Genomic DNA, 25,429 nt, shown 5'->3' with positions numbered 1-25,429 from the left:
GGAAGTGGCGCAGCCCCGGGCAGGCGGGCGGGCAGGCAGGGCGCCGGGAGGGTCGGGGCGGCGGGTCCCCTTGGCGGCGCCTGAACTTTGGCCAGCCCGGCCGGACGTCGCTCCGGGGCGGCGGCCGCCTTTGAGCATCTCTCCTCCTCCGACCCGCAGGCTGAGACCCCCCCTCCCTCTCCCCCCACCGAGGCTGGGGAGGGGGCGCCGGGCGGGCTTGGGGAGGGAGGGAGGGAGGGGGGTGCGGGGCATCGGGACCCTCCCGCGGGGCGTTTCTACCGGGCAGGAGGAAAGTTGAACGCCGCCCTCCGCCCCTGCTCCCTCCCCCCCCCCGGCAGACCTCTGCCCCCCCTTCCCCTCCCCCCTTTTTATAGTTCGGGAAGGCGGGGGGGCAAGCGAGGGAGAAGGAGGGAAGGAGGAGGAGGGAGGAGGAGGAGGAGGAGAAAAAGTAAGAAAGTGAGCCAGAAGGAAAGGGAAGAAAGAGGGAAAGGCGAGGAAGGGAGGGAGGGAGGGAGGGAAGAGAGAGAAAAGGGAGGGAGGAAAGAAGAAGAAGAAGAAGAAGAAAAATAACCCGGGAAGGAAGGGAGGAAGGAAAGAAAAAAAAAGACAAGGCAAGAAAGCGAAGGAAGGAAGAAGAAAGAAAGGAAGGAAGGAAAGAAAGAAAGAAGCAAGGCGAGGAAGAAGGAAGGAGAAGCAAAGAAGGAAGGAAGGCAGGAAGGAAGGAAGGAAAGAAAGAAAAAGGGAAGGGAGGAAAGAAGAGAGGAGAGGAGGGAGGAATGAAAGAGAGAGGAGGGAGCGAGGCCAGGTTGCCTTCCTCCTTGTCTTCCGCGCCGGGTCTCCATCGCTTCTCCGCCGCAGGTACCCCTGCCCCAACTTCGGCGGGGGGAACAGCCGCGGGAAGGCCAGAGGCGGGTGGGGGGACCCGGCGGGGCTACGAGGTGCAGCCTCTCTTCCTGGCACCCGTCCCGGTCTTTGGAGGGGGGGTCTCCATCCCATCCCGCCCGCCGCCCGCCTGGACCCGCCCGTTCCCGGTGAGTAGCCGCGGCGATCCCTGGCGCTCCTCTCGGGCTCCCCCCCCCAGCGCCGTGCGGGAAAAGTCCGCAGCAGTCCCTGCGGCTGGCTTGGGCCGGGCAGGAGGAGGCTGGGGGGGGGGAGGGAAAGTTAGCAACAACCCGCTTTCTCCGACGGGGATCCTTGGGGCGGGGGGCCGGGGGGGTCGCGTGTAAACCTCTAGAATTGCCCCATCTACGGGGAAGGGGATGCTTTAGGGCTGCTCTCTTCGCAACTCGCGGTCCAGATTTCCAAGTGCGGGTTTGTGCACCATCATCCTTTCCCTTTTCTTCCCTCCCGTTTTTTCCTTCCTTCCTTCCTTCCTTCCTTCCTTCCTTCCTTCCTTCCTTCCTTCCTTCCTTCCTTCCTTCCTTCCTTCCTTCCTTATCTATCTATCTATCTATCTATCTATCTATCTATCTATCTATCTATCTATCTATCTATCCATCCATCCATCCATCCATCCATCCATCCATCCATCCATCCATCCATCCATCCATCCATCATCATCTATCTATCTATCTATCTATCTATCTATCTATCTATCATCTATCTCATCTCTCTATCTCATTCTCTGTCTATCTGTCTGTCTTTCTGTCTGTCTGTCTATCCTCATCTCTATCTCATCTCTCTCTCTCCTCATCTTCCTATCAACCTTATCTATTCATCTCTCTCTCTCTCTCTCTCTGTCTATCCCTCTATCAATCTCATCTCTCTATCTCTATCTATCATCCTTCCCTTTCCCCCCTTTTTTCTTCTTTCCTTCCTTCTCCTCCTCTCCTTTGCCTGAAGCTTCTCTTGGGCTCCTTTTGAAGCCCTCCAAACAATTGGCATCAATTTGGTTTTCTTCCCAACCCAGCCCAAATCTTTCCTGTTCTCTTACCTCCCCCCACCCCCGAACCCCTTCTCCTGACCTCTTTCTCTCTCTCTTTCTCTCTCCCTCCCTCTCTCTCTCTCTCTCTCTCTCTCTTCACTCTGTCCTTTAAAAAGGGTGGGGTGAGGGAGGGAGCACATCATACAGTAATCTGATTTTTTTTTTATTATGATTATTAAGAGAGAGAAGCCGAGAGAGATCTCCTAACAGGAAATGAATAACAACCCCAGAGATTTCTTTCTATGTTCTTGGCATCCTTCATAGTTCTCTCTCTCTCTCTCTCTCTCTCTCTCTCTCTCTCTCTCTCTCTCCTCTCTCTCTCTCCTCCTCCGTCTCTGTGTGTTTCTGTTGTGTATGTGACTAAAATGTACTGGCTGAATCACTTTTCTCCCTGCTTATTTTGGTATGGATCTGCTGGCTCGGGATTAGATCATTTCATTTCACTCATTTGGAGAGCAACTTTGCCCTGCCTGGATATTTATATACACACCCAGGCAAGGCTATAGAAGAATATATATGTATATATATAAGAGGGTTGAAAGGCCTCCTTTCTAGCTTGGCTTTACTTGGGAGTCGACTGCGCCCTGGAATGAGGTATTGGGTTGCTTGGTGATTTGCAAAATTTTCAAGGCCTCTGCCAGCCAAGTAAATTTGCTTGACAAGGGAACAACAGAAGAAGTCATCCAACTTTGTGAAATGTCATCTCTGGGTTTTTGTGCTGTGGGTGTTTCTTTTGCCCTGTCTACAGCAAACTTCTTCCCCTCCCAAAACTTTCAAGGACAACCCGACCCCAAATCTTTCCACTCTCCTGGCTTGGTTTCCAGGTTGCTTTGATGGGTCCGTTTTTTCTTCTCTACAATTTCATCCTTAGCAAGCTTTTTTTTTCTTTTTTCCTGATGCACAACTGAGACAAAATCCATTCCATTCCAGGGAGTGTTTCACATCCCGCCCTAAATTTTGGGATATCTTCCCCCACCCTCGAAAAAAAGTTGGCAGAAAGCTAGAGTTTTGTTGAGTTTGGGTCTGTCTAATATTCAGCCAGGAATATCTTTTTTTTTTTTTAAACATCCTTTGGAGGAAGAGGATAGCTTTGAAGAAATGCTGGTATTAAGAGCATGGGTTGTTTTTCAACCCCCCCCCCCCCCCCCACCCCGGAGAATGCAATTCCCTTCAAGCCATTTCAGGTTCCAGCTTCCACCACAAATAACAGGAAAAGAAGAGAAAACAAGAATGGTCAAACCTCAAGGACTGAGTGCTGACTTTCCAAACAGCAAAGCAAATAATATTCTTGTACAGTTTCCTTCCTGGCTAAGTTCATTTCCTCTCTTTTATTTCCTTCCTTCCTTCCTTCTTCCTTTTTCTTCCTTCCTTCCTTCCTTCCTCTCCCCCCTTGCGTGAGTATGTGTTTTCTGGGAAATGTGCATTTAATTGCCAAGAGTGCCGTTCACTTGACTGCTTAATTCCCCAGTAGGGTGTTGCAACCATTGCTGTTTACTCTTTATTTCAAAAGCCCGCTTAATCCAATAACCGCGGAGGGAGCGCCATCCAGATACCCAGATAAAATCTAATTTTTGGTGAGGCGAGCAGCGGCTGCTCTCGGATGGCCTCCTCGGACTCTTAAAAGAAATCGAGGCATCGCTTTCCCGTCTTCCCAGGAAGGCGACTTTCTTAATAATCAAGATTTATCCTCATGCGGGAAGGAAACCTCGGCCGAGCATTTTTGTGGGATCATAATAATAATTTTTGCACAGCAGCGGAAAGCAATTCCTATAAAATATCTATGAGGGCCAAAGACCAAAATTGCAGATGGAAGGGAGGGGGCGTTTTTTGTCCCGGATATTCGCTCTCTTCACCAAGGCCACCGGCTCTCTCGCAAAATAAGGCGGCCGATGGGTTTGCTACGGCCTCGAGATGCGACGACGTCTTTTCGGTGATTAATGTCAGAATTACTGGGTGACAAATCTGACGGGGTGAGGAAGTTAGGGGAGAAGGCTTGATGGTGAAAATCAGATCTGATGTCAAGAAGGAGGAGGAGGAGGAGGAGGAGGAGGAGAAGGAGGAGAGGGGGGGTTCATAACATAATTTTTTTTGCACCACTCCATTCCTTCCTTTCCTTCTTGGCTTCGTCCCAGCCCCGAGCTTAATCTTGAGTTCAAAAATAGTAACCAGGTCTTGCTTTGCAAGGGGAGATGACTGTCAAGGGTGGGGGGGGGGGTGGGGGAAAGCTGGGGGATTTAGCCCTCCAATGAGCCGGAAGACAAGGGGCGCTTGCAGATCCCCACCAGGTTAGCCCTTCGCCTTTCTTCCTTTCCTTTTTTTAGAAAGAAAAAGAAAAGAAAAAAAGCTAGCAAAGGCAGGAAGGATGGAATTTCCCTGGAGGGAAGAAAAGGAGTGATGTTTAAGAGAGTTGGGCATCTTCCGAAGGCACCGGGGCACTTTGCAAAACCAAGCAAGGAGACATAGATAGGTAGATAGATAGATAGATAGATAGATAGATAGATAGATAGATAGATAGATAGATAGATAGATAGATAGATAGATAGATAGAGATTTCTAGCTCCGCCAAGCAATTGGAGGTGGGTGGGGGCTGTCTTTGGCCTCCTGATTGGGAGGGGAAGGAGATGCAGGGGGGCTACCTGTCTGATCCGAGTTTGCAAAGGGAGCAAAGCTGAGATCTTCCTCTCCCAGATTTCCTGCAAGGGGGAAGAGGAAAGTGACAGTTCCTTCTGGGTTTTTTTTTTTGGGGCGGGGGGCGGGATCCTCATGAATCTTTCAAATTGCTGCCGCTGCTTTTTTCGTGGTCCAGATGAATCTTTCTTGGCAGAAGCTGGGCTGAATTTTCAGTCGTGGGATACATTATTTATTGGGGTTTGGCTTCCTAAAGGTTTCTGCTCGGTCCCTTGCTAGATTCCTACTTATTCTTGTGGGTGTTTTTATATATATATATTTAAGGCACCAACTCTGGTTTTGTCATCATTCTGTGGATCGCAGTGTGATCTGGATTGAACAGGAGGGAGAGAAAAAGGCAGGAAAAAGAATATATCTATTTTTTTTCTCTCTGTGTGTGTGTGTGTGTGCGCGTGCGTGTGTGCATCCTCTGGTGTAACCCTAGAAGCCTCTGTTTGGAGAAGATGCTGTCTTTTAATGCTGTCTCTGGGGACCCTTTCTCTCTCTTTTTGCTGATACAAAACTTTATTTTTTCCCCTAACCACCAGCTAATCTGACTACTACTTCTTCTTTTTTTAAAAAATTGCAGGCCGCGGTGCCAACGGAGCGAGTTTCTTCTCCCTTGATCATCTTGCATAAACTGGATATGCTTTGGAGGCCGATGCCCAGAAGGGGTATGAAACCAGGGGCTATTTTCTAATAACACCTCCCATTTCCTGCGAAGAAGAAGAAGAAGAAGAAGAAGAAGAAGAAGAAGAAGAAGAAGAAGAAGAAGAAGAAGAAGAGAGAAGAAGAAGAAGAAGAAGAAGAAGAAGAAGAGAGAGGAAAGATTGAAAGAAAGAGGAAGAAAGAAAGAAAGAAAGAAAGAAAGAAAGAAAGAAAGAAAGAAAGAAAGAAAGAAAGAAAGAGGCAACAAATTCATGAATGGATATTTTTTTAAACAACAACAAACAAACAAACCCAGAGCGTGAAATTGTCTTCTCGAAGTTTATTGGTCAAGAAATGTGAGGCACACATTTTTCTTTCTTCTTCTCTTTTTAGCCTCAAATGTTTTTTTCCTTAGAGAAGGTTACCAAAAAAAAAAGTACTTGACAGCTTGGTGCCACGTAGCCATTAGCAAGGGGTGGGAATGAAGAGTTGACTGTACTCAACCCTGTAACTTTTTAAGCCCTTCTTCACACAGACACACTCCTCTTCCTCCTCCTCCTCTTCTCCTCCTCCTCCTTCCCTTCCTCTCTCTCTTTCTCTCTCTCTCATATATGTCCTACCCCCACTGCCTCGACTGGTCAAATTTCATCGCAAAATGAAAACTTGATAGCTCCCTTGATTGATCGGAGCGAGTCACCTCTAGCTACCTTCACATCCCGAGACTGCTTAGCCGACAGAAGGAGAGGATGAAGTGGAAGAAGACGTGATCCCGGATCGGTGGGGAGAGCGGGGGTGGTGCTCGGGACAGCTGCGGCTCCCCATGGCTAAGGCGGAAGGGCAGAGAATGGTCTTCCTCGTCCTTTGCGACTGGACCTCTCCAGGCGTGGCCTTGGGCGGGAAGGGTCCATGCTGATCCAGAGGACTCCCCCAACGCCAGTCTCTGACTTGGTCACGATTCCGGGGTCCCTTCCGCTTGGCTGCCTCGGCCATGCTTCACCAGGTGGCCATCTTGTTACATTGTCTTCCTCTGGTCACGGGACAGTATGACATCTGCAAATCTTGGGTCACCACGGACAATGGGCCCATGTGGGAGTTTTACGCTTGCCAGCCCAAAGCGATGGCCATGAAGGACTTCGCAACGGTCCGGGTGGAACCTTCCGGCATCACCTGCGGGGATCCACCTGAGCGGTTTTGCACTCATGTAAGTAAGACTTTTTTTCTTTTTTTAAAAATGTATTTATTTTGCCCTGTTTTCACTCCAGCACAGACGTAAGAGTTTGCCATTCTCCCGAAGTCTTGGTGGCTTCCTGAGTGAGAAGAAAGTTGATTTGAACAGCCTGTCACTTTCTGTTCAAACTTCAGCTTTCAGTTTTGGGGTTGATCCACGAATGCCAGGGGGGTCCTTTGGTCCGGGAAACGCCGGTTGTGTGCTCAGCTCTTGCACACGGTGCGAAGGAGAAACAGACCAGAGAAGTGAATTTCAAAACTGAACAGTTGTTGTGATGAAGTCCAGTCTGGAGCTGATCCTTGGCGGTTCTGGTTTTTAATCGTGCAAAATGTATTCTGTAGGCAGAAAATTCTCCTTTTGGTGAAAGGTGTGCCCAAGCAGCTGGGGAAAGAAACTCTACCTGCTGAGGAGGGTCTCTATGCGTCTTTCTCCTGGATGGAATACCTGGGCCAGGTGTGAAAGGATCTGGGCTCAATCCCATCTTCAAGTGGACATGAATCTTTCTTAAGAATTGCACTCGGCGTTAAGCTAGGGGACGTAGTACGAAGAGTCTTCGCTTTGCATCTGGGGGGAAGTGGAATAGAACATAGAATTACAGAGCTGGGAGGGACCTTGGAGGTCTTCTAGTCCAGCCCCCTGCTCAAGCAGGAGACCTTATTATATCATTCTGGACAGATGGCTGTCCAGTCTCTTTGTCATGACCCCTGTGGAGATGGACTCTGAGGGAGAGGAGGAACAGCCCACAGGGAGTGGAAGTGGGGCTCCGGAGGTTGTGGAGGAGGCTGGGGAAGGTCAGAGGAGGACCCAGGCCCATCCCCTCTCCATCCTAGGGCACGCAGGGAGGAGAGGATAAGGGAGAGACATGGTCTACTCAGGAGAAGAGGGCCTTGCTCCTCTTCATGGGCTGCAGCTGTGACAACTGAATAAGAGGACGCACATGCGTACGGGCACGCGCTGGAAACAAAGCATGGAAATATCTCTAGTTTGTTGTTCCTCTCTGAGTTTGGCATCCTTCCCAGTGTGTCTTCCGATATCTGTGGACGTCCTCCAGCCCTTATCTTGCCTGGTTTGTGTTGCTTTTTCCCTCCTTCTTGTAACTGTTGGTGTGGGAGTGTTTTTGTCTTCCATCAAGGATATTCGGAGCTTGGAAGCAAAATGAAGGAATCAAAGGGGCTTCACCTGTTTTCTGTGACTGTCTTTGTTTCGTAGCCCACCCTGGGTCATCACACCCCTTTTAAAAACTCCCCGTGATGGAGCACCCACACATGGTTCTGTGATGTCTATCTGGATCTACCGCAAGGTCATAGGTAGTGTTAATACCACTTTATAAGGCCTCGGTAAGGCCACACGTGGAATATTGCATCCAGTTTGGTCACCACGATGTCAAGGAGATGTTGAGGCCCTGGAAAGAGTGCAGAGAAGAGCAACAAAGAGGATTAGGGGTGGCTAAAACATGTAAAAAGTATTTGCTGGAACTGGGCCTGGCTGGTCTAGTGAAGAGAAGGACCAGGGGAGACAGGATAGCAGTCTTCCAGTATCTGAGGGGCTGCCCCAAAGAAGAGGGAGTCAAGCTATTCTCCAAAGCCCCAAAAGGGAGGACCAGAAACGATGGATGGAAACTAACCAGTGAGAGAAACAACCTAGAACTAAGGAGGAATTTCCTGACAGTTAGAACAATTAACCAGTGGAACGACTTGCCACCAGAAGTTGTGAATGCTCCAACACTGGAAGTTTTTAAGAAGATGTCGGATAACCATTTGTCTGAAGGGGTGTAGGGTTTCGTGCCTGAGCAGAGGTTGATCTAGAAGACCTCCAAAGGTCCCTTCCAACTCTGTAATTGGGTTGCATTGTGTTATTTCACGCCATAATATCCCTGATCCCAAAGTCAGAGATGGCTTAGCAAGAAGGCAGCGTAGGGGCGGGGAAGACGCTTAAGAGGTTTATTTCGTTCGGTCAACTGAGCTTGCAGAATTGGCTGAGTAGACAAATGAGTTGCGTCGGCTTAAAGCGGATTTTCAGATGCTTTTTAAGGATCAATACTTGGGCTGGATTCCTGAATTTAAATATGGCCCCGATAGGAATAATCAGAATCTCCTCGCTGCCTCATTAATTAGTGTCTAAACATGAAGATGGGAGTGGAAAATTAAGTGTGTGTGTGTGTGTGTTTGTGTGTGTGTGTCTTTGTGTGTGTGTGTAGACAGAGAGCGGCCTTGTTTCAAACTCAGGAAACTGAGAGGTACATTTTGAAGGTCCGTTGAAGAGTGAAGTTGGGGGTGAACTGTGTGGTTGGAGAACTTCAAAGCTGCCCAGATGGTGCAGGACATCAAGTCCCATCATCCCCACGGGGAACCGCCTGATGGCAAGGACTTTGTAAGGGCTGCCATCAAGAAAATATTCGTCTTCCAATGCTGCCCGTAAGCGGAAGCATCGCTGGTAGTTTCCACGGGATTATTTTGAATTCCTAGACCGGGTTGGCATCGTTGTACAAATTCCAAGGAGATTAAAATGCGATTCAGCGTCTTGTGGGAATCTTAACAATTCTCTGGTCGTGAGAAGACTAAAGTTACACCACTGGAGCAACCTATGGTCCGTTACTAAGCAAGACAGTTGCTAAGTGAGGTTTGCTCCCATTTTCTTTTAATCACCTTGTTAAGCAAATCACTTGCAGTCGTTAAGTTAGCTGCCTGGTTGGAAGGTCACAAAAGGGATCATGTGACTCTGGGATGCCACAGCCAACATAAGTACATGCCAGTTGCCAAGCCTCCAGATGCTGATTACGAGATGCTGCAAAGACTCATAAGTGTGGGAAATGGCCATAAGTCACTTCCTTCCAGTGTCGTAACTTCGAATGGCCATGAAACAAATTATTGTAAATTGAGGACTAGCTCTCTTACATCAGTGCAGCAACTCCTTGAGCAGGTGGGAGGGTTGGACTGGATGACCTCCAAGGTCCCTTCCAACTCTGTTATTCTATTCTATTCTATTCTATTCTATTCTATTCTATTCTATTCTATTCTATATTCTATTCCTATTCCTATTCCTATTCCTGCTCTACTCTACTCTACTCTACTCTACTCTACTCAATATTCTATTCTATTCTATTCTATTCTATTCTATTCTATTCTATTCTACTCTACTCTACTCTACTCTACTCTATATTCTATTCTATTCTATTCTATTCTATTCTATTCTATTCTATTCTATTCTATTCTACCCCTCTTCTCTTCTCTTCTACCCCCTCTTCTCTTCTCTTCTCTTCTCTTCTCTTCTCTTCTCTTCTCTTCTCTTCTCTTCTAACGGTGATTCCTTCCTTTAAGATTTACTGTATTGTGTGTTGTGTGAATATGGCTTGAAGGGCGATGGACAGAGAGCTCCGGTGTACAGTACACTTCACTGGTCCATAAGTTGTGTGTGTGAGGCCAGCTCTTAACATTTTTGTGAGAAATGCCCATGGAGAGGAGAGAAATATATATATATAGCAGTCCTTGTGCTGTGCCAGTAATGATGATAATAATCTTTTCATAAAGAATTAATAATAACGAGAAACTCTCAAAAGCCACTGAAAATAATGGTTCCCTGTTGGTCCTATTGTCCAGAATATAATTTTGGGAAGTTGTCCAAATTTGGGTTTTCTTTGCATTATTTATTTACTGGAATCGCCGCTTGTAGCATGCCATAACTTTCCCCTGCGTGATTGATTTAAATGAAAAGAGAGTGGGGGAGTTGGGTTTTTTTAAAAAATCATGGCTTTATTTTTAATAATCTTTATTAGTTTGGATGAAAACCGTCTTCCGTCTTAAAGAAAAATAAACATTTTGACAAGGAAAAGTCCTCTTTAAAATGACCCCATAATCCCTTGCGGGGTGGAGCTGAGTGTTTACTGACCAGATGCCCTTCCCGTCACCAATGTGGAGTTTTGTTTGTGTTTTTTTTCCCAGCAGATATATTCTCAGAGAGGGAACATTTCGACAAGGAATGTGAAGTACAAACTAAAAATGCACACAAAGAGAGAGAAAAAAATAACATTATTTTAATGCTTAGCCTCAGTCACTGTTTAATCAGTGAATTCATTACAAATAGTCCTTGACCTATGGTCCCAATTAACCGTTGCTGAGTGAAGCAGTTGTTAAGTGAGCTTTGCATCATTTTACGACATTCCTTCCTACGGTTGTTGAGCGAATCACTGCAGTGGTTAAGTTAGTCACCTGGGTTGTTAAGTGAATCTGGCTTCCCCCGTAGACTTTGTCTCAAAGAGGAATCACGTGACCCCAGAACACTGCAACCGTTATAAGTATGAGTCGGTTTCCAAGCGCCCGAATTTTGATCTCATGACCACGGGGATGCCCCAACAGTCGTAAGTGCGAAAAACGGTCATAATACACTTTTTTTTCAGCGTCCTTGTCCCTGTGAACGTTACAAGGTAAACTACAGGTTGTAAAGCACACGGGGCAGGTGGTGAGTTTGCACAGCGTGTAAAGCCAACACCCATGGTTTTGTGAATGGCAAAGTCACGCCAACCAGGTTTCTTGAATGAGGTTCTGCACGGCAGCTGTGACTCACAGCTAGTGTGAGGTGTAAGCGAACGCTTTACAAATGCCCAGAAGTGAAAGGTGTGTGTCGACTTGAGTGTGAAGAGGTTGTTTCTTTGCCTTTGTTGCTTCTTTGGTGGAGGAGCTAATCAGCTCCGATGGAACCTTTTTAATTAAAAATAATCCCGCTGTTTTGTCAACTACTTTATAAATCACCGCAGAGCTCTCGATTTCACAACTGTCTTGCAAATAGATCTATAAAAGTTACACGCTGGAGGGATAGTAAAGGAGGAGCATTAATTGACTGGTCTAGACACTGCCACTGTGATGCTACAGTGAAGGTGTCCAAGGAAGAGCAGGGAGCTAGAACATGGAACACAGAAGAACAGAGAGTTCGAAGGGACCTTGGAGGTCATCTAGTCCAACCCAAGAAGGAGACCCTACCCCGTTTCTGACAGAGGGCAGTCCAACCTCTTCTTGAAAGCTTCCAAGGATGAAGCTCCCACCACTTCTGAAGGCAACATGTTTGACCCGCTCCTTCGGGTTCAACCTGGTCATCTCCCACACCATCTAAGATGGGGATTGGTCAACCTGCTTCTGTCCTCGCGTAGTTTCCACCCATTCCATTCCTTCTTGTTCAGCTTTCAGGCAGGGTTTCCTGCTTGAGCCGGGGGTTGGACTAGAAGACCTCCAAGACCCCTTCCAGCCCTACTATTCTACGTTCTCTTCAGATGTACTCAAGGGCCTCTCAACTCCACCTGAAACGTGGGGCGATCCATTCATTGATTTGGTGGGTTTCTCCTGCCGCCAACTTCATCTTCCTCCTTCGGAAGCAAGATGTTCCAATGGTGAAGGGTTCCCACTGTCCAGAAATGTTGGTTCTCTCCTTGGTTAGTTTCCACCCGTGGCTTCTTGTCCTGCCTTCTGAAGGTGCTTTGGAGAAGAGCTTGACTCCCTCTTCTTTGGGGCAGCCCCCTGAGATACTGGAATATACTGCTATCATGTCACCCCGAGTCCTTCTCTTCCTTAGACTAGACGTGCCCAATTCCTGTCATCTTCGTATGTTTTAGCCTCCAGTCCGGTGGTGGGACTCAACCAGTGTAACAGCCGGTTTGGTGAGCGTGTGTTTTGTGCGCATGCGCACGGTGTTTAAAAAACAGCCATTTTGAGCTCTAAAACTCACCTTCTGCAGCCGCACGAATTATAGGACAGTCTAGGGGAGGGGCAGGTGGGCGGGGCCAGCTAATTGCCGGAACTACCGCTTCACCTGAACCAGTCCAAACCAGCTGAGTCCCAGCCCTGCTCCAGTCCCCTAATCCATCTTGTTGCTCTTCTCTGCACTCTTTCTAGAGTCTCAGTGTTGTCTTCTTCTTCTTCTTCTTCTTCTTCTTCTTCTTCTTCTTCTTCTTCTTCTTCTTCTTCTTCTTCTTCTCCTCCTCCTCCTCCTCCTCCTCCTCTTCTTCTTCTTCTTCTTCTTCTTCTTCTTCTTCTTCTTCTTCTTCTTCTTCTTCTTCTTCTTCTTCTCTCTCTTCTTCTTCTTCCTCCTTCTCTCTCTCTCCTCTCCTCCTCCCCTCCTCCTCCTCCTCCTCTCTCTTCTTCTTCTTCTTCTTCTCTCTTCTTCTTCTTCTTCTTCTTCTTCTTCTTCTTCTTCTCTCTCCTCCTCCTCCTCCTCCTCCTCCCCTCCTCCTCCTCTTCTTCTCTCTTCTTCTTCTTCTTCTCTTCTCTTCTTCCTCCTCCTCCTCCTCCTCCTCTCCCTCCTCCTCCTCCTCCTCCTCTTCTTCTTCTTCTTCTTCTTCTTCTTCTTCTCCTTCTCTTCTTCTTCTCTCCCCTCCTCTTCATCCTCTTCCTCCTCCTCCTCCTCCTCCTCCTCCTCCTCCTCTCCTCTTCTTCTTCTTCTTCTTCTTCTTCTCTTCTTCTTTTCTTCTTCTCTTCTCCTTCTTCTTCTTCTCCTCCTCCCTTCATCTCTTCCTCCTCCTCCTCCTCCTCCTCCTCCTCCTCCTCCTCCTCCTCCTCCTCCTCTCTCTTCTTCTTCTTCTTCTTCTTCTTCTTCTTCTTCTTCTTCTTCTTCTTCTTCTTCTTCTTCTTCTTCTTCTTCTTCTTCTTCTTCTTCTTCTTCTTCTTCTTCTTCTTCTTCTCCTCCTCCTCCTCCTCCTCCTTTTTTTGCATCAAGGTGTTCAAAACTGTTTATTTAATCCTTTCTGAATTCCGGGAAGTTTATCGGTGCATGGTATGAAGAAAGAGAAGGTGGGGATGAATCTGGATTCCCCCCCCTCCACACCCTCAAATTTGGATTTTTCCTTCTCGCCAAATGTCACAAGTCATCTCGGGCTCTCCAGCCACAACGAAGGGGAGCTGAGGGCAAAATGCTGCCTTGCATAACAAGGCAGGGAGCTAATGATGTTTTTTAGATCAAAGGTAAAACTCAGGAGGAAAGAAAAAAAACCCTAAAGGTCGGTTTTAGATCTCATTATCGGCTTGGAGATGCTGAATAATGGATGGAAAGGAGCATTAAGGGCATATTTCTCTCTCTCTCTCTCTCCCTCTCTTTCCCCCTTTTTTATGTTTTAAAAAATTTTCCATTAAAGCCCTTAACTAGTTCCGTGTCTTTGTATCTAAAGTTTCAGAAACAGCCATTTGAAGTCATTGGTATATATTTGATAGGATTAAGGGGTGAAGGAGGAGGAAATGAGCAGAAATATATATATATATATGTATATATATATATATATATATATGTATATATATATATATATATATATATATATATATGTGATCTTTGGTTGTTCGGGTTTTCTCCCATCTAAGATTGAAGTATCTAGGCAACGTTTGATGAAGTCTCATTCATCATCTTCAGGCTTCTGTCTTTGGCTCTGTGCTTCTCCGAGTGAGAACACGCTTCACTCTGAGAAGCACAGAGCAGACAGAGCAAGTGAGTGAGCTTCATAGAAGCGTTCTACGAATCTTCGGAAACAACAACCAAAAACCAGCGAGAACCTCAGAAAACAAATATATATATATATATATATATTTATAAAATATATATATATATTTTCTGAGGTTCTCGGGTATTTATGTGGTCTTGTTGTTGGTCTCCGTAAGATTCAAAGTATCTAGGCAACGTTCACAGCCAAGCCCCACCCAATCAAGTCCCACCCCACTGGCAGTTAAAGGAGGAAGCAGCTGCAATCTCATTACTCGAGAAGCACAGAGCCGGAGACAGAAGCCTGAAGATGATGAATGAGACTTCATCGAAAGCGTTGCTAGATACTTCGAATCTTCGCGGGAGAAAACCCGAACAACCAAAGATCCACATATATATATATATATATATATATATATATATATATATATATATATATATATATATATTAGTGTTGTGTTTGAGTTCTGGAAACTGAGTTCTGGAGGGGCACTGTGAGCAAAGTTTCTCAAGGTCCACTTGTTCCCATCTGTGCCCCTTTCCCAGAGGGAATATTGCAAAAATGAATTGCAAATTCCCCTTCGGGTCTGAAAGGAAGGAAGAAAGGGAGGGAGGGAGGGAGGGAGGAGCGGCAAACGGGCCCCAATGCATTTGTGATTGAAAAGGGGAGAGAAACAGGGAAAAGAACCCAAGTCTTGGCTTGAGCCGGGTCCCTGCGGCTAAAGAAACGAGAAATTGTGTGGATGGGACAGGGGCCAAGTTGCAGAACTGTGGGCGTTGCATGGACTTCTATTTTGCACGGACACCCAAATGCCAATTAATTTAATTTGGGCTGGAGAACACCTGTAACTGATAAAGGGTATTGTTTTTTCCCCCTTATTACCTAGTTTTTTTCCCCACCCACTCGCTCTCTCTATGTGGGGGGGAGCTTTATGAACGCATCTGGGAAAGAAAAAAATAAAGAAATTTCTGAAGAAGGTCTACAGCTTTGCTTCTTCAACAGATAAACCAGGGCTTGCCCAGAGAGAGAGAGAGAGAGAGAGAAATATGATGGGGAAAAAACCTAAGTTGCTTATTTATTTCTCAGCCTGTCTCAGGAAACCGAAAGTTTTCATAGCCTCCGGTTCTCCTCTTGCAAAATAACTTTTTTTCAGCTGGCAGGGAAATGACGAACCGTTTCATCAGAGAGAGAGACAAATGGCAGCAAATTTAGCCTTTTCTCCTTCTTGATTACTTCAGTGGGTAGAAGGCAATTTTGTCCCCCTTCCCTTTGGAGGAAAGAAATACATTTCTCTTCTTTTCGTCTGGGAGACTTTTTCTGATCTAAGGCCAAATCTAATTTCTGAGAAGGTATCATTGGGGGGGGAAAGCAGCGAGGAAGGTTGTGATATTTATGAACGTCGGAGAAATGTTGCTCAAGGTAGTCCAGACAAGAAGCTGAAACGATGAGTGCCAATGCTACCTGTTTTAGAAGACAATACTTTTAGCTCACGGATGCCATTACGTAGTTTGGTGCTGTGGTTACCTGGCAGCAGGTGTGGATGGCTGAGGAGAGCGAAGGCTCAGATGAGGGGCCAGGACCATCAGGGAGTGGACTGCTGCCTTCAGAGATCGTGCGGTCTGGCAGCAGCGATGAGGAGGTTCCCGAGGAGCCTGTGCCAAGTGTGCGTGTGCGCGCAGGATTGCTCGTAGGAAAGAGCAGCTACAACAGCACGGGCGACTCCTAAGGCAGCAATGTAATGGCCCCTCCTTCAAGAAGATAAAAACCAGCTGTGAACGGATGTACTTTGCAGAAGGCAAAGACGTTTTGAAACTCAGCCTCGTGGACATTCCAGTATCCTGAGTTTGTATTTGAACATTTTTGTCTTGCAAATTATTTCTTGTCTGTTCACTTTTGACAAGTCTCGCAGGGTTTGGCAAGGCTTGTGCTTATCACAGCTAATTAATTTGCAAAAGCATTACAAGGTTTCTGTTCCTCTTGAATTGCGTTTGATTTGTCGGAAAAGGGTGCAGGTCAGAACATTTGGTAATGAAATGTCTGCAAGAAAACATTTGTCTGAAATGTTATAGGGCTTCCTGCCTGAACAGGGGGTTGGACTAGAAGGCCTCCAAGGTCCCTTTCCAACTCTGTTATTCTCTATATTCTGTAAGCTCTTCTTTCAAGAGAGAGGGGAGGGTCTTCTAACTCACGCGGCTCTTGTTTCAGTTTTATTGCAATCCTGTCTGGAAACGATCATAAATTCCCCCCTAATTCTTTCAACCAGTCAAGCACCCAACCGTTGCTAATTCAAGTTAAGCAGCTGCGACATTAAGAGAAATGAAGACTAATTGACTACTGCAACAAGCGAGCATCAGCTCCCAATGTGTTGCTGCACGAAAGTCGTGGAGACCATCAAGATTTTGAGGATCCCATGTGCAACTTCAGAAAGGACTACGCGGCTACGCCAAGGACATTTCTTTGCGCGTGCAGGCACACACACACACACACACACACACACACACGTGTCGAGGTAGTTCCTGACTTACAACAGTACATTTAATGACCGTTCAAAGTTACAATGGCACTGGGGGGGGAAAAAAGTCACGTAGGATCGTATTTCAGACTTATGACTGTTGCGGAATCCCCACGGCCACATGATCAAAATTGAGATGCTTGGCAAAACTGACTCGTACTTATGACGTCCTGGGGTCATGTGGTCCCCTTTTGTGACCTTGTGATCAGCAAAGTCAACGGGGAAGCTGGATTCACTTAATAACTTAATAACCAAGAAAGGTTGCAAAATGAGGCGAAGCTCGTTTAACAAACATCTCACTTAACAACAGAAATGTTGGGCTCCATTGTGGTCGGAAGTCGAGGACTACACGAACTTAGATCTGAAACCCAACAAGGATAACACTCCAACCCCCCCGGCTTCCTTCCAAAAGGTTGTGCTTAATACTAGCCAGGTTTCGTATCTTAGTGGCTATAACGTGGTTAAAAGAGGTGCCAGGGTTGTATCCATCGGGAGAGACGATGACTCAACACATGTCAACTGTCTTCTGCCTTCGCACACCCTAAAATTTCACACAACTTGACAAGAGAAGAATAGAATAGTAGAATTGGAAGAGACCTTGGAGGTCTTCTAGTCCAACCCCCTGCCCTGGCAGGAAACCCTACACCACTTCAGACAAAGGGTTATCCGACCTCTTTTTAAAAAGTGTTGGCGCTTCCACAACTTCTGGAGGCGAGTTGTTCCACTGGTTAACTGTTCCCACCGTCAGTAAGTTCTCCTTGATGAGTTTCCACTAATCAATCCACTAATCCCACTAACTCAAGGTGAGTTTTCACCTCACCTTGAACAATGACTCAACATGACCTTACCTGACCTCTAGATTCTTTCTTAGATGTCCCTCAAGGTGGGAAGTCCTGACTTTTAGCCTCCTGGGGGAGAAAGGGGCCGCTGGGGAGGGGCATCTCAGTGGTCCTAGGGGCGCTCAGACCTCATGGGACGGGCCTGAAACAGGCCTGCACCCACCTCTTCTCTTCTCTTCACGCACACAAATACACACACACATTGATGCTCACGGTTCTTTTCCTGCCTGGCAGGATTCCGCCCTTGCAAAATATCTCTTTTCTCTCTCTCTCTCTGTCTTTCTCTCTCTCTCTCTCTTTCTTTCTCTCTTTCTCTCTCTCTCCATCCTCTGCTGTTTCTCAATCCTGCCCTGTGCTTGAATTAGCCAGACCTGCCCCGGCCTCCCCCATTTAAAAAAAAAAAAGAAAAAGAAACATTAATAAAATATTTATGGCCCTGCAAAGCTGCAAATAGAGAGAGGAGGCAGCTTTTAAAGAGCAGCGTTCTTTTTCCAGTGTCCTAAGCATTTTCCCCCTTTTCTTCTCCCACCTGAATCAATAATGCACTTTGCGTTGTCATAGCTGGAGGCTGCGGCGTTTCTGCGACGTTGTTGGACTTTTCTTGCGAGTGGGATGGTGGCAAGTCTTTTTTTGGGGGGGGGGGGATGTCTTTGGTTTTTAGGGAAGCGATTCGAGGAAGAGGGTTTGGAAAACATAGCAAGGCAGGCCACCCCCCCAAAATTGGTCTCTTACAGCAGCCCAGGGCTGAGGTTCGCCTCTCCGGGGCATTTTCCCTCTGATCTCCCCGTCACTTGTTCCTTGCGTGCCTGGCTTCTTATGCAATGTTCAGCTCACCTCGTCTTTCCGTCTCTGGCCATACGAGATGTCTTTAATAATAGCACATTTTCTGGACCTGTTAAAACTGCATTTGGTTGGCTGAGGCTGAGGCTGAAGGAGGGAGGGAGGGAAGAAGGAAATGAAAGTCAGGAAGGATGGAGGGAAGGAAGGAAAGAGAGAGGGAGGAAAGGGAAGGAGGATATTTGTAAAGTGATAGATTTTAATTTTAAGTTTTGCTGGCTGGCCTTATGGCTAACAGGAATTGGAAAATGTTTGTTCAGTTTGTGTCTGGTTGGTACGTACGGAATGCATTTTCCGAGATCAATATTATACATCATTCATTCTTCAGATTTATGTACTTTGGGGAGTTTTGAAGAACTTTGACAAAAATCCATACTGAAAGATACGCCCTGCGCATAACTTCTAAGCAAGGAGCCCACGGTGTAGGCAAATGAGGCAGAATTATAGAAAATGGCTCCAAGAAACTGTACATTAAGCGAGATTGACTCTGAATGAATGAGCATTTATTTAATCAACCCAACGGATGAAAAAGTGCAGCCGAAAAGCTTATTTACTGGGAGACACGAGAGATAGAAAATGCACAGCAATTTTAATGGGAATTTTATTTCTTTTTTAAAATAACCATAAATCTGTGCCAGAGCCAGCTAATATGAACTTAAAGGCGGAAGGAAGGAAGGAAGGAAGGAAGGAAGGAAGTGAGTAAAAGACAGAGAGAGAAGTTGAATTAATAGACTGGTGTAAACACCTTGCATTGGCTTACACAAGGTGTCACAGTGGGGTGTAAAATGTATGTGCAGGCAGTACAAGCTTTGTGGCAAGACAGTCCTTGACTTACAGCAGTTCGTTTAGCGACCGTTCAAAGTCACAACAAACTGGAAAAAGGGGACTTATGACCGCTTGCCACCCCTTAAAGTCGGTTGCAGCATCCCCAGAGTGATGGGCTCCGACTGCAACTGACCCGTATTTATGACGGTGTCCCAAGGTCAGCCTTTATCAATTGTCCCACTTAGCAACAGAAACGATGTTGGGCTGAGCGATGGTCGTAAGTCCGAGGATTACCTGTACCGAACGGCTGCTTTTGTCTTTTCTTAAACAAAACAAATGCTGGTTGACAAACCACCCGAAGTGTAACATATGGCAGATCAGGACCTGTCAGTGAGGGTGGGAACCTCTGATCAGCAGGGGGCTTGCCGCGGAGCCATTGTTAACAACACAAAAGCACCAGGGTTAACACAAAAGCACCAGGGTTAAGAGACCAAGGCTTTGTTCTCCACGCGGCTTCTCCAGATTTCCCAGTTGTCACATAAAGTTGTCGTTCTTATCACCCAGCCTTCCTCCTGCCTGCTGGGCTTGGCAACCGGAGAGAGACGGAGACAGATGGGCTGAAGATCCACCAGCTGTCTGCTCCCATTCAAAACTCCATCTGAAAAACCCTCCTCCCCCCGCTTCTTTTATTTGGTTGCTCCCCGCCCCCCCGCCCCCCTGGGCTCTTAAATGCAATAATAACCTCTTCGTAGCAAGAATTCCAGAATTGCTGCTAGATTTTTAAAAAAAGAAAAAATCCCGATGAGAGGGGAAGGGGAGAGATAGGGAAAGGAAAGGATGGCGGAGGAGGGAAGAAGGAGAGGGAAGGGAAAGGAAGGAGAAAGAAAGAGAAGGGAAAGGAAAGGATGGAGGAAGAAAGGCAAGGGAAAACATGAGGGAGTAAAGAGACAAAGGAGGAGGAAGGAAAGAAGAAAAGGAAGGTGTAAAACTGTAAACCAACAAAGAAATAACAAATCTGTGAAGCCCTACTAAAATCTTTCTTCCTTCCTTCCTTCCTTCCTTCCTTCCTTCCTTCCTTCCTTCCTTCCTTCCTTCCTTCCTTCCTTCCTTCCTCCTCTGATCTTTCCTCCTCCTATTTCCTTCCTTTCTCCCTCCTCCCATCTCCCATCTCCTTCTTTCCTTCCTCCTCCCATGCAACCATCCACGCAAAGTTCAAAGTGCGAACGGAATCCACTGCTCAAAACGTAAGGGGAACGCTGACCATCATCTTGCATATCCACAGATAACAGCAATAACGGTCTCTCTCTCTCTCTCTCTCTCTCTCTCTCTCTCTCCCTCCCTCCCTCCCTCCTTCCCACACACTCTGCCAAGGGAGGGAGGTCCCCCACCCAGGGGTGAGGAGCTCAAGTGATGCTGAGAAAAGCCAAAATTAACTGGGAGGGAGACGTAGGAGAAGGAGGGCAGCCAAAGAGGCGTGTGTGTGTGTGTGTGTGTGTGTGGTGCCTTGGACCAAACTTTTCCGGCTCCGACGACAGCCTCTTCTTTTCTTCCTGATTCACGGCAAGCCAAGCCACCCCGTCTCACTTGCTGCTGGGGAGTTGACTTTGGGAGCCCAGCAGGGGCCTCTTCCGTTGGGAAGCCATCGAGAAGGGAATTCGAAACCAGCCCTGAGGTCTGGGAAAGAAGCAGCTCGATCGATGGCCGCCGGCCCAAGAAGGTACGACGAAGGAGAAGGAGAAATTCAGACATTCAAAACCGCCTTAGAATAGGGCTGTGCCGGTGGCTTAATTTTAACCCTCGGCCGTGCCAACCGAAGAGAGACGGGTCCCATCGGGCGAAGGACACCGGAGAAGGCAGAAGAGAAGAGGAAGAACTGGAGAAGATCACAAAACACAAAGAGCTACAAATAGAAATGGAGCGACTGTGGCAAAGGCAAGCAAGGGTAGTACCCATAGTCCTAGGCGCCTTGGGAGCAGTCCCAAAACAACTGGAGCCAGCTCTTGAACATTGTCGGCATTGACACATTTGCCATCGGTCAATTGCAGAAGGCAGCTTGGCTTGGAACAGCTTCCATCCTGCGGCGATCTCTGTTAACACCCTCAAACATCCAGATTTGCCTATCCCGGGTCCTTGGTCAGGACTCGATCGGTAGACAAAAATGCCAAACCCAGTCTGAACATCTGGCTGACTGTGCCATGAATAAGAATAAGGGAGGGGGGACAGGAAGAGGAAAAGAACCCCGTTTTATTACCAGCTCACCCCAAAAACGTCTCCCCCTTTTTTTTAATGCCGGCAATGTTGGCAATGCATTCATTTATCCAATTTCTGCTTCTTCTTTTTCTGTTTTTTTGTTTTTCCTTGCTATTTGATAGTCTCTGTGCTCCGTGTTTTCCCACTTACCAGCTATTAGTGGTAATCACTCTAAATTAATTAAGGCCTTCCTCAAAGCCTGTGAATGGAATGGAAATTAATTGTCAGCAAATATCACTAGGAATTCCTGCCTAATCTTTGGTGGGTTATCAATTTATGCCTTGGGAGGGAGACGTTTAATTATCTTCAAATGTTATATATGGGGTGCTGGGAGGGTCCCAGCTTGTTTCTATGCAGGTTTGACTCCGTGGTAGGTGTGTGTGTGTGTTGGGGGGGGGGATCCTTTAATTCCAGGCTACACACACACACACACACACACACACACACACACACACACACACACAATTTAAACCTATTCTCCAAAGCACCCCGTGGCAGGAAAAGAAGGAAACTTATCGGAAAGAAATCTGATCTAGAATTAAGAAGAAATTTCCTAAGAATATGAAGAATTAACCAGTGGACCCAGTCTGCCTCCAAGAGTGGAGGTTTGTAAAGAAGAGACTGGACAGCCGCTTGTCCGGGAGGATAGAGGGGGCTGGTCTAGAAGACCTCCAAGGTCCCTTTCCACACTGTTATTCTGTTACCTGAGCCAACAATTTGACTCGAGGCAAAAGCTGCTAACTTGGTGGGAATCCATGGGGGGAATCCATTCATTGACTGCTTGATCACATGAACGGCTGCAACGGGGGTAGGTGTGAACAATGGTCGTAAGACACTTTTCTGCACCATTGTAGCCTCAAACAGTCATTAAACAGGATGGACAGAGAGAGAGGCACAGCCACTTCCAAACTGTACGTTAGCACATGGGGTGAAAACTCAACCCAAATGGTTAAAATGGGAATTGACCTCTCCCAAACACCGTGTGATTTTTTTGTTTTTACTAAGCGTGTGTTTCCGACAAGGACCCCCCCCATTTCGACCATGATGGAGCCCCCCCCTCAAGTCCGTCGTTAAGTGAGACAGTGGTTCAATGGGTTGTTTGGCCCTGTTTTCACCCCCTTTCTCGTCCACGGGCGAGAAAGCAAACCCCTGCAGTGGTTGAGTTTGTTGCACGGCCGCCCACCGCAAATCAGGTTTTTCCCGATTTGCTCATCGGACGGTCACAGAAGGGGACCCCCCGGGACGTAACTACGAGCCAGTGGCCAAGCATCTGAGTTTTGATCATGTACTGTCAGTTTCTGCGATGGTTCTAAGTGTGAAAAATGGCCTAAGCCACTTTTCTTAGTGCCGTTGTAACTTCGAAGGGTCGCTAAATTATAGGAATTTGTAATGTCCTTCCCTCCCCTCTGCCAGATACGATTTGATGAAAATTTCCCCCAAAATGTCTGGCTAAAAGAAGAAAGACATCAGTGTACTTCAGATACGGAACTGGCCCTGTTAAACCGAACAACAGAGGCTGGTGGTCGCACACAAAATGCTAAACTCAGTTAAAATAAATTTGGGTAGTTGTTTTTTTTTTTTTAGCATGCGAGGAACACAGCATTGTGTCTTACGAGGTTGTGTGAACCGGGCTGGCGCATTAAGCGATAATGTGGCATATTTATTTTGTTTATTGTGCCCTGAGTGTAACCCGCAAAGCCACATTGAATATTTATTTACGTTGTGTTATAATCCAGCTTTGAAATAAGGCAGTTTCTGGAGAGGAAGAGGCATTTTAAAAAGCAACAGCTGAGTCACTGCAAGGGTTGTGGCGCACGGATGCGTATCTGTTGTTCGGTTATTGTTGCTTTTCTCAAAAAACACACAAAAAAGTGCTTTCAGCTGCTTGTGGGTTAAGTCAAGGACAATAAGTTCATGATTGGGGTTTGTTTCTTTTTCTATAGACGGCGGCCTGGGAGATTTTGCATTCCGAACAGATGTCTGCTTTTTTAAAAAAATAAAAATACTCAACGGCTTAGCTATTAATAACAATTTCACTTAAAATATATGTAAAGAGGGGGGGCAGTCAGAGCTGGTGAGCCCCCTTCCCCTTTCACGCACGATGTTGAAAATAAAAAAGTTAAATTTTCGCCCTTTCTAAGCAGACCAATCCGGGGATGGCCGATGAAAGCAATTCCTTTGAAGAGAAGTTTGCAAGAGAGGGTAGAAGCCAAACGGATTTGCCCTCCAAGGTCAGCCCTCCAAGGTAGACCGGCCTAGAATATCAAAATTCTTCCACCGAATTGACATCTCTCCGTTTTGGCTCTTCAAGAATTCTTCTGCAGTAGTGAAGCTGCATTTGGAATATACGGTGTCCAGTTTTGGTCACCCCCACGATATAAAAAAAGATATTGTAGGAAGCATGGAGAGGAAAGAGCAACGAAGAGGATTAAGGGACCGGAGGATAAATGAATGTTTAAGGGACCAGATAGGTCTGTTCTAAGAAAGAGAAGAACTAGGGGAGACATGATAGAAGTCTTCTAATTCTTTGGGGGGCGGCCACAGAGAAGAGGGGGTCAACTTATTCTCCAAAGCACCTGAGGGCAGGACAAGTCAGGGATGGAAGCTCATCAAAGACAGACAGACCCAAAGACAGACTTCTCCTAACCCCTTTTGTTCCAGGTTCTCATCTCCTTCTCTTCTCTTCTCATGCTCCTTCTTCCTCTAGGAAAACCCGTATTTGTGCAGCGACGAGTGCGACGCTTCCAATCCGGACTTGGCTCACCCTCCCAAGTTGATGTTCGACAAAGAAGACGAAGGCCTGGCCACCTACTGGCAGAGCGTGACCTGGAGCCGTTACCCCAAGCCTCTGTTGGCCAACATCACCTTGTCTTGGAACAAGACCATTGAGCTGACCGACGATGTCGTGTTGACTTTTGAGTACGGCCGCCCCACCAAAATGATCTTGGAGAAGTCCTTGGACAATGGGAGGACTTGGCACCCCTACCAGTACTACGCGGATGAGTGCAACGAAGCTTTCGGCATGCCGGCGAGGAAGGTGAGGGAGCTGTCCACCACCAACGTCAACCGGGTCATCTGCACGGAGGAATACTCTCGCTGGGTGGGGTCCAAGAAAGAGAAGGACGTGAGGTTCGAGGTGAAGGACCGTTTTGCCATTTTTGCTGGGCCCGAGCTCCGAAACATGGACAATCTTTACACCAGGCTGGAGAGCGCCAAGGGCCTGAAGGATTTCTTCACCGTGACGGACTTGAGGATGCGGCTTTTGAAACCGGCGCTCGGGGGCACCTACGTCCAAAGAGAGAATTTGTACAAGTACTTCTACGCGATCTCCAATATTGAAGTCACAGGCAGGTAATCGGAGCTGCGCTTTCTTTTCGTTTCTTTTCCCTCCCTCCCCCTGTTTTTAATCCGTCCATCGCTGACGCCTTTCGGGTACCCGACAAGCGAAGCCGTCAGGACACGTCTCCCGAAAAAAGACGCGCTTGGTTCAGAACAGGAAAAAAGGGTCTTGGGGTTTTCAGGTGTGTTGCATTTCCTTGGCGTCTTTTCCTTGAAACAAACAAACAAGCAAGCAAGCAAAACCCTCTTTTATTTGAAAAGAAATTGCTTTTGGTGTGGGTTCCCCCCCCCCCAAAAAAACCAACAACAATCATTTTGATGAAATTCTCCAAAGTGAATGATTGTTCTTTTGTTTACAATCTTTTCTTTTGACTTCATTGCTTTAGTTTTCTTTCCTTCCTTCCTTTCTCCCTTTCCTTTCTTTTCCTTTCTTTCTTCAACCCTCGCTCCTTCTCTCTTCTTTTATCCCTTCCTCTCTCCCTCCCTCTTTCCTTTCTTTCTTCAACCCTCCCTCCTTCGCTCTTTTATCTCCTCCCTCCTTTCCTTCGGCCCCCAGCCCTCTCTCCCCATTCTTTTTTCCTTCCTTCCTCCCACCTCCCTCCTTCCCTCCTTCTTTCCTTTCTTTTCCTTTCCTCCTTCCCTCTTCTTTTATCTCCTCCCTCCCTCCCTTCCTTGCAAAAATCCTTGCCCCTTTGCAAGACATGTCCAAAACCAATTCTCTTTCGCCAAGCAACGCGAGAACAGCAAAAGAACCGATGCCAGACAATTGTTCTGCTTGGCACAAGAAAGTTTGCAGTCAGGCAGATTGCGGTACGATTCCGAGCCTCTCCTTTAAAGGACACGTTATTTTTATTCCTCCTTTCACCTGCCCTCCTGTGCTGGTCCTTCCATCCTGCCCTTATCGATCTAATAAGTAACCGGAGGAGGTGCCAGGCCTGCGACAGGAATAGAAGCCAGAAAGCCCGTCTTC

The 25,429-nt window shown here is 47.0% G+C and overlaps 1 protein-coding gene across 3 annotated transcripts in view; it reads left to right on the top strand.

Annotated features, from left to right (window-relative positions):
• Positions 1–443: 443 nt before the first annotated feature.
• Positions 444–25,429, top strand: part of NTNG2 (netrin G2) — a 43,521-nt gene continuing 18,535 nt past the window's right edge. For 2 of the 3 annotated variants that reach the window (XM_087914281.1, XM_087914280.1), the window contains exons 1-2: positions 5,500–6,440; positions 23,828–24,471. In XM_087914281.1, coding sequence (XP_087770407.1) covers positions 6,228–6,440; positions 23,828–24,471 — 857 coding nt within the window. In that variant the 5' untranslated portion in view covers positions 5,500–6,227. Of the gene's footprint in view, positions 859–5,180; positions 6,441–23,827; positions 24,472–25,429 lie in introns of those variants that run through there. The other variant, XM_087914282.1, reaches the window with a different exon arrangement.

The sequence above is a fragment of the Pseudonaja textilis genome, chromosome 17 (assembly GCF_049901715.1).
Source record: "Pseudonaja textilis isolate UNSWEBS1 chromosome 17, rPseTex1.2, whole genome shotgun sequence".
In the NCBI taxonomy this organism is placed as follows: domain Eukaryota; kingdom Metazoa; phylum Chordata; class Lepidosauria; order Squamata; family Elapidae; genus Pseudonaja; species Pseudonaja textilis.
This window is presented reverse-complemented; position numbering and strand designations above follow the sequence as displayed.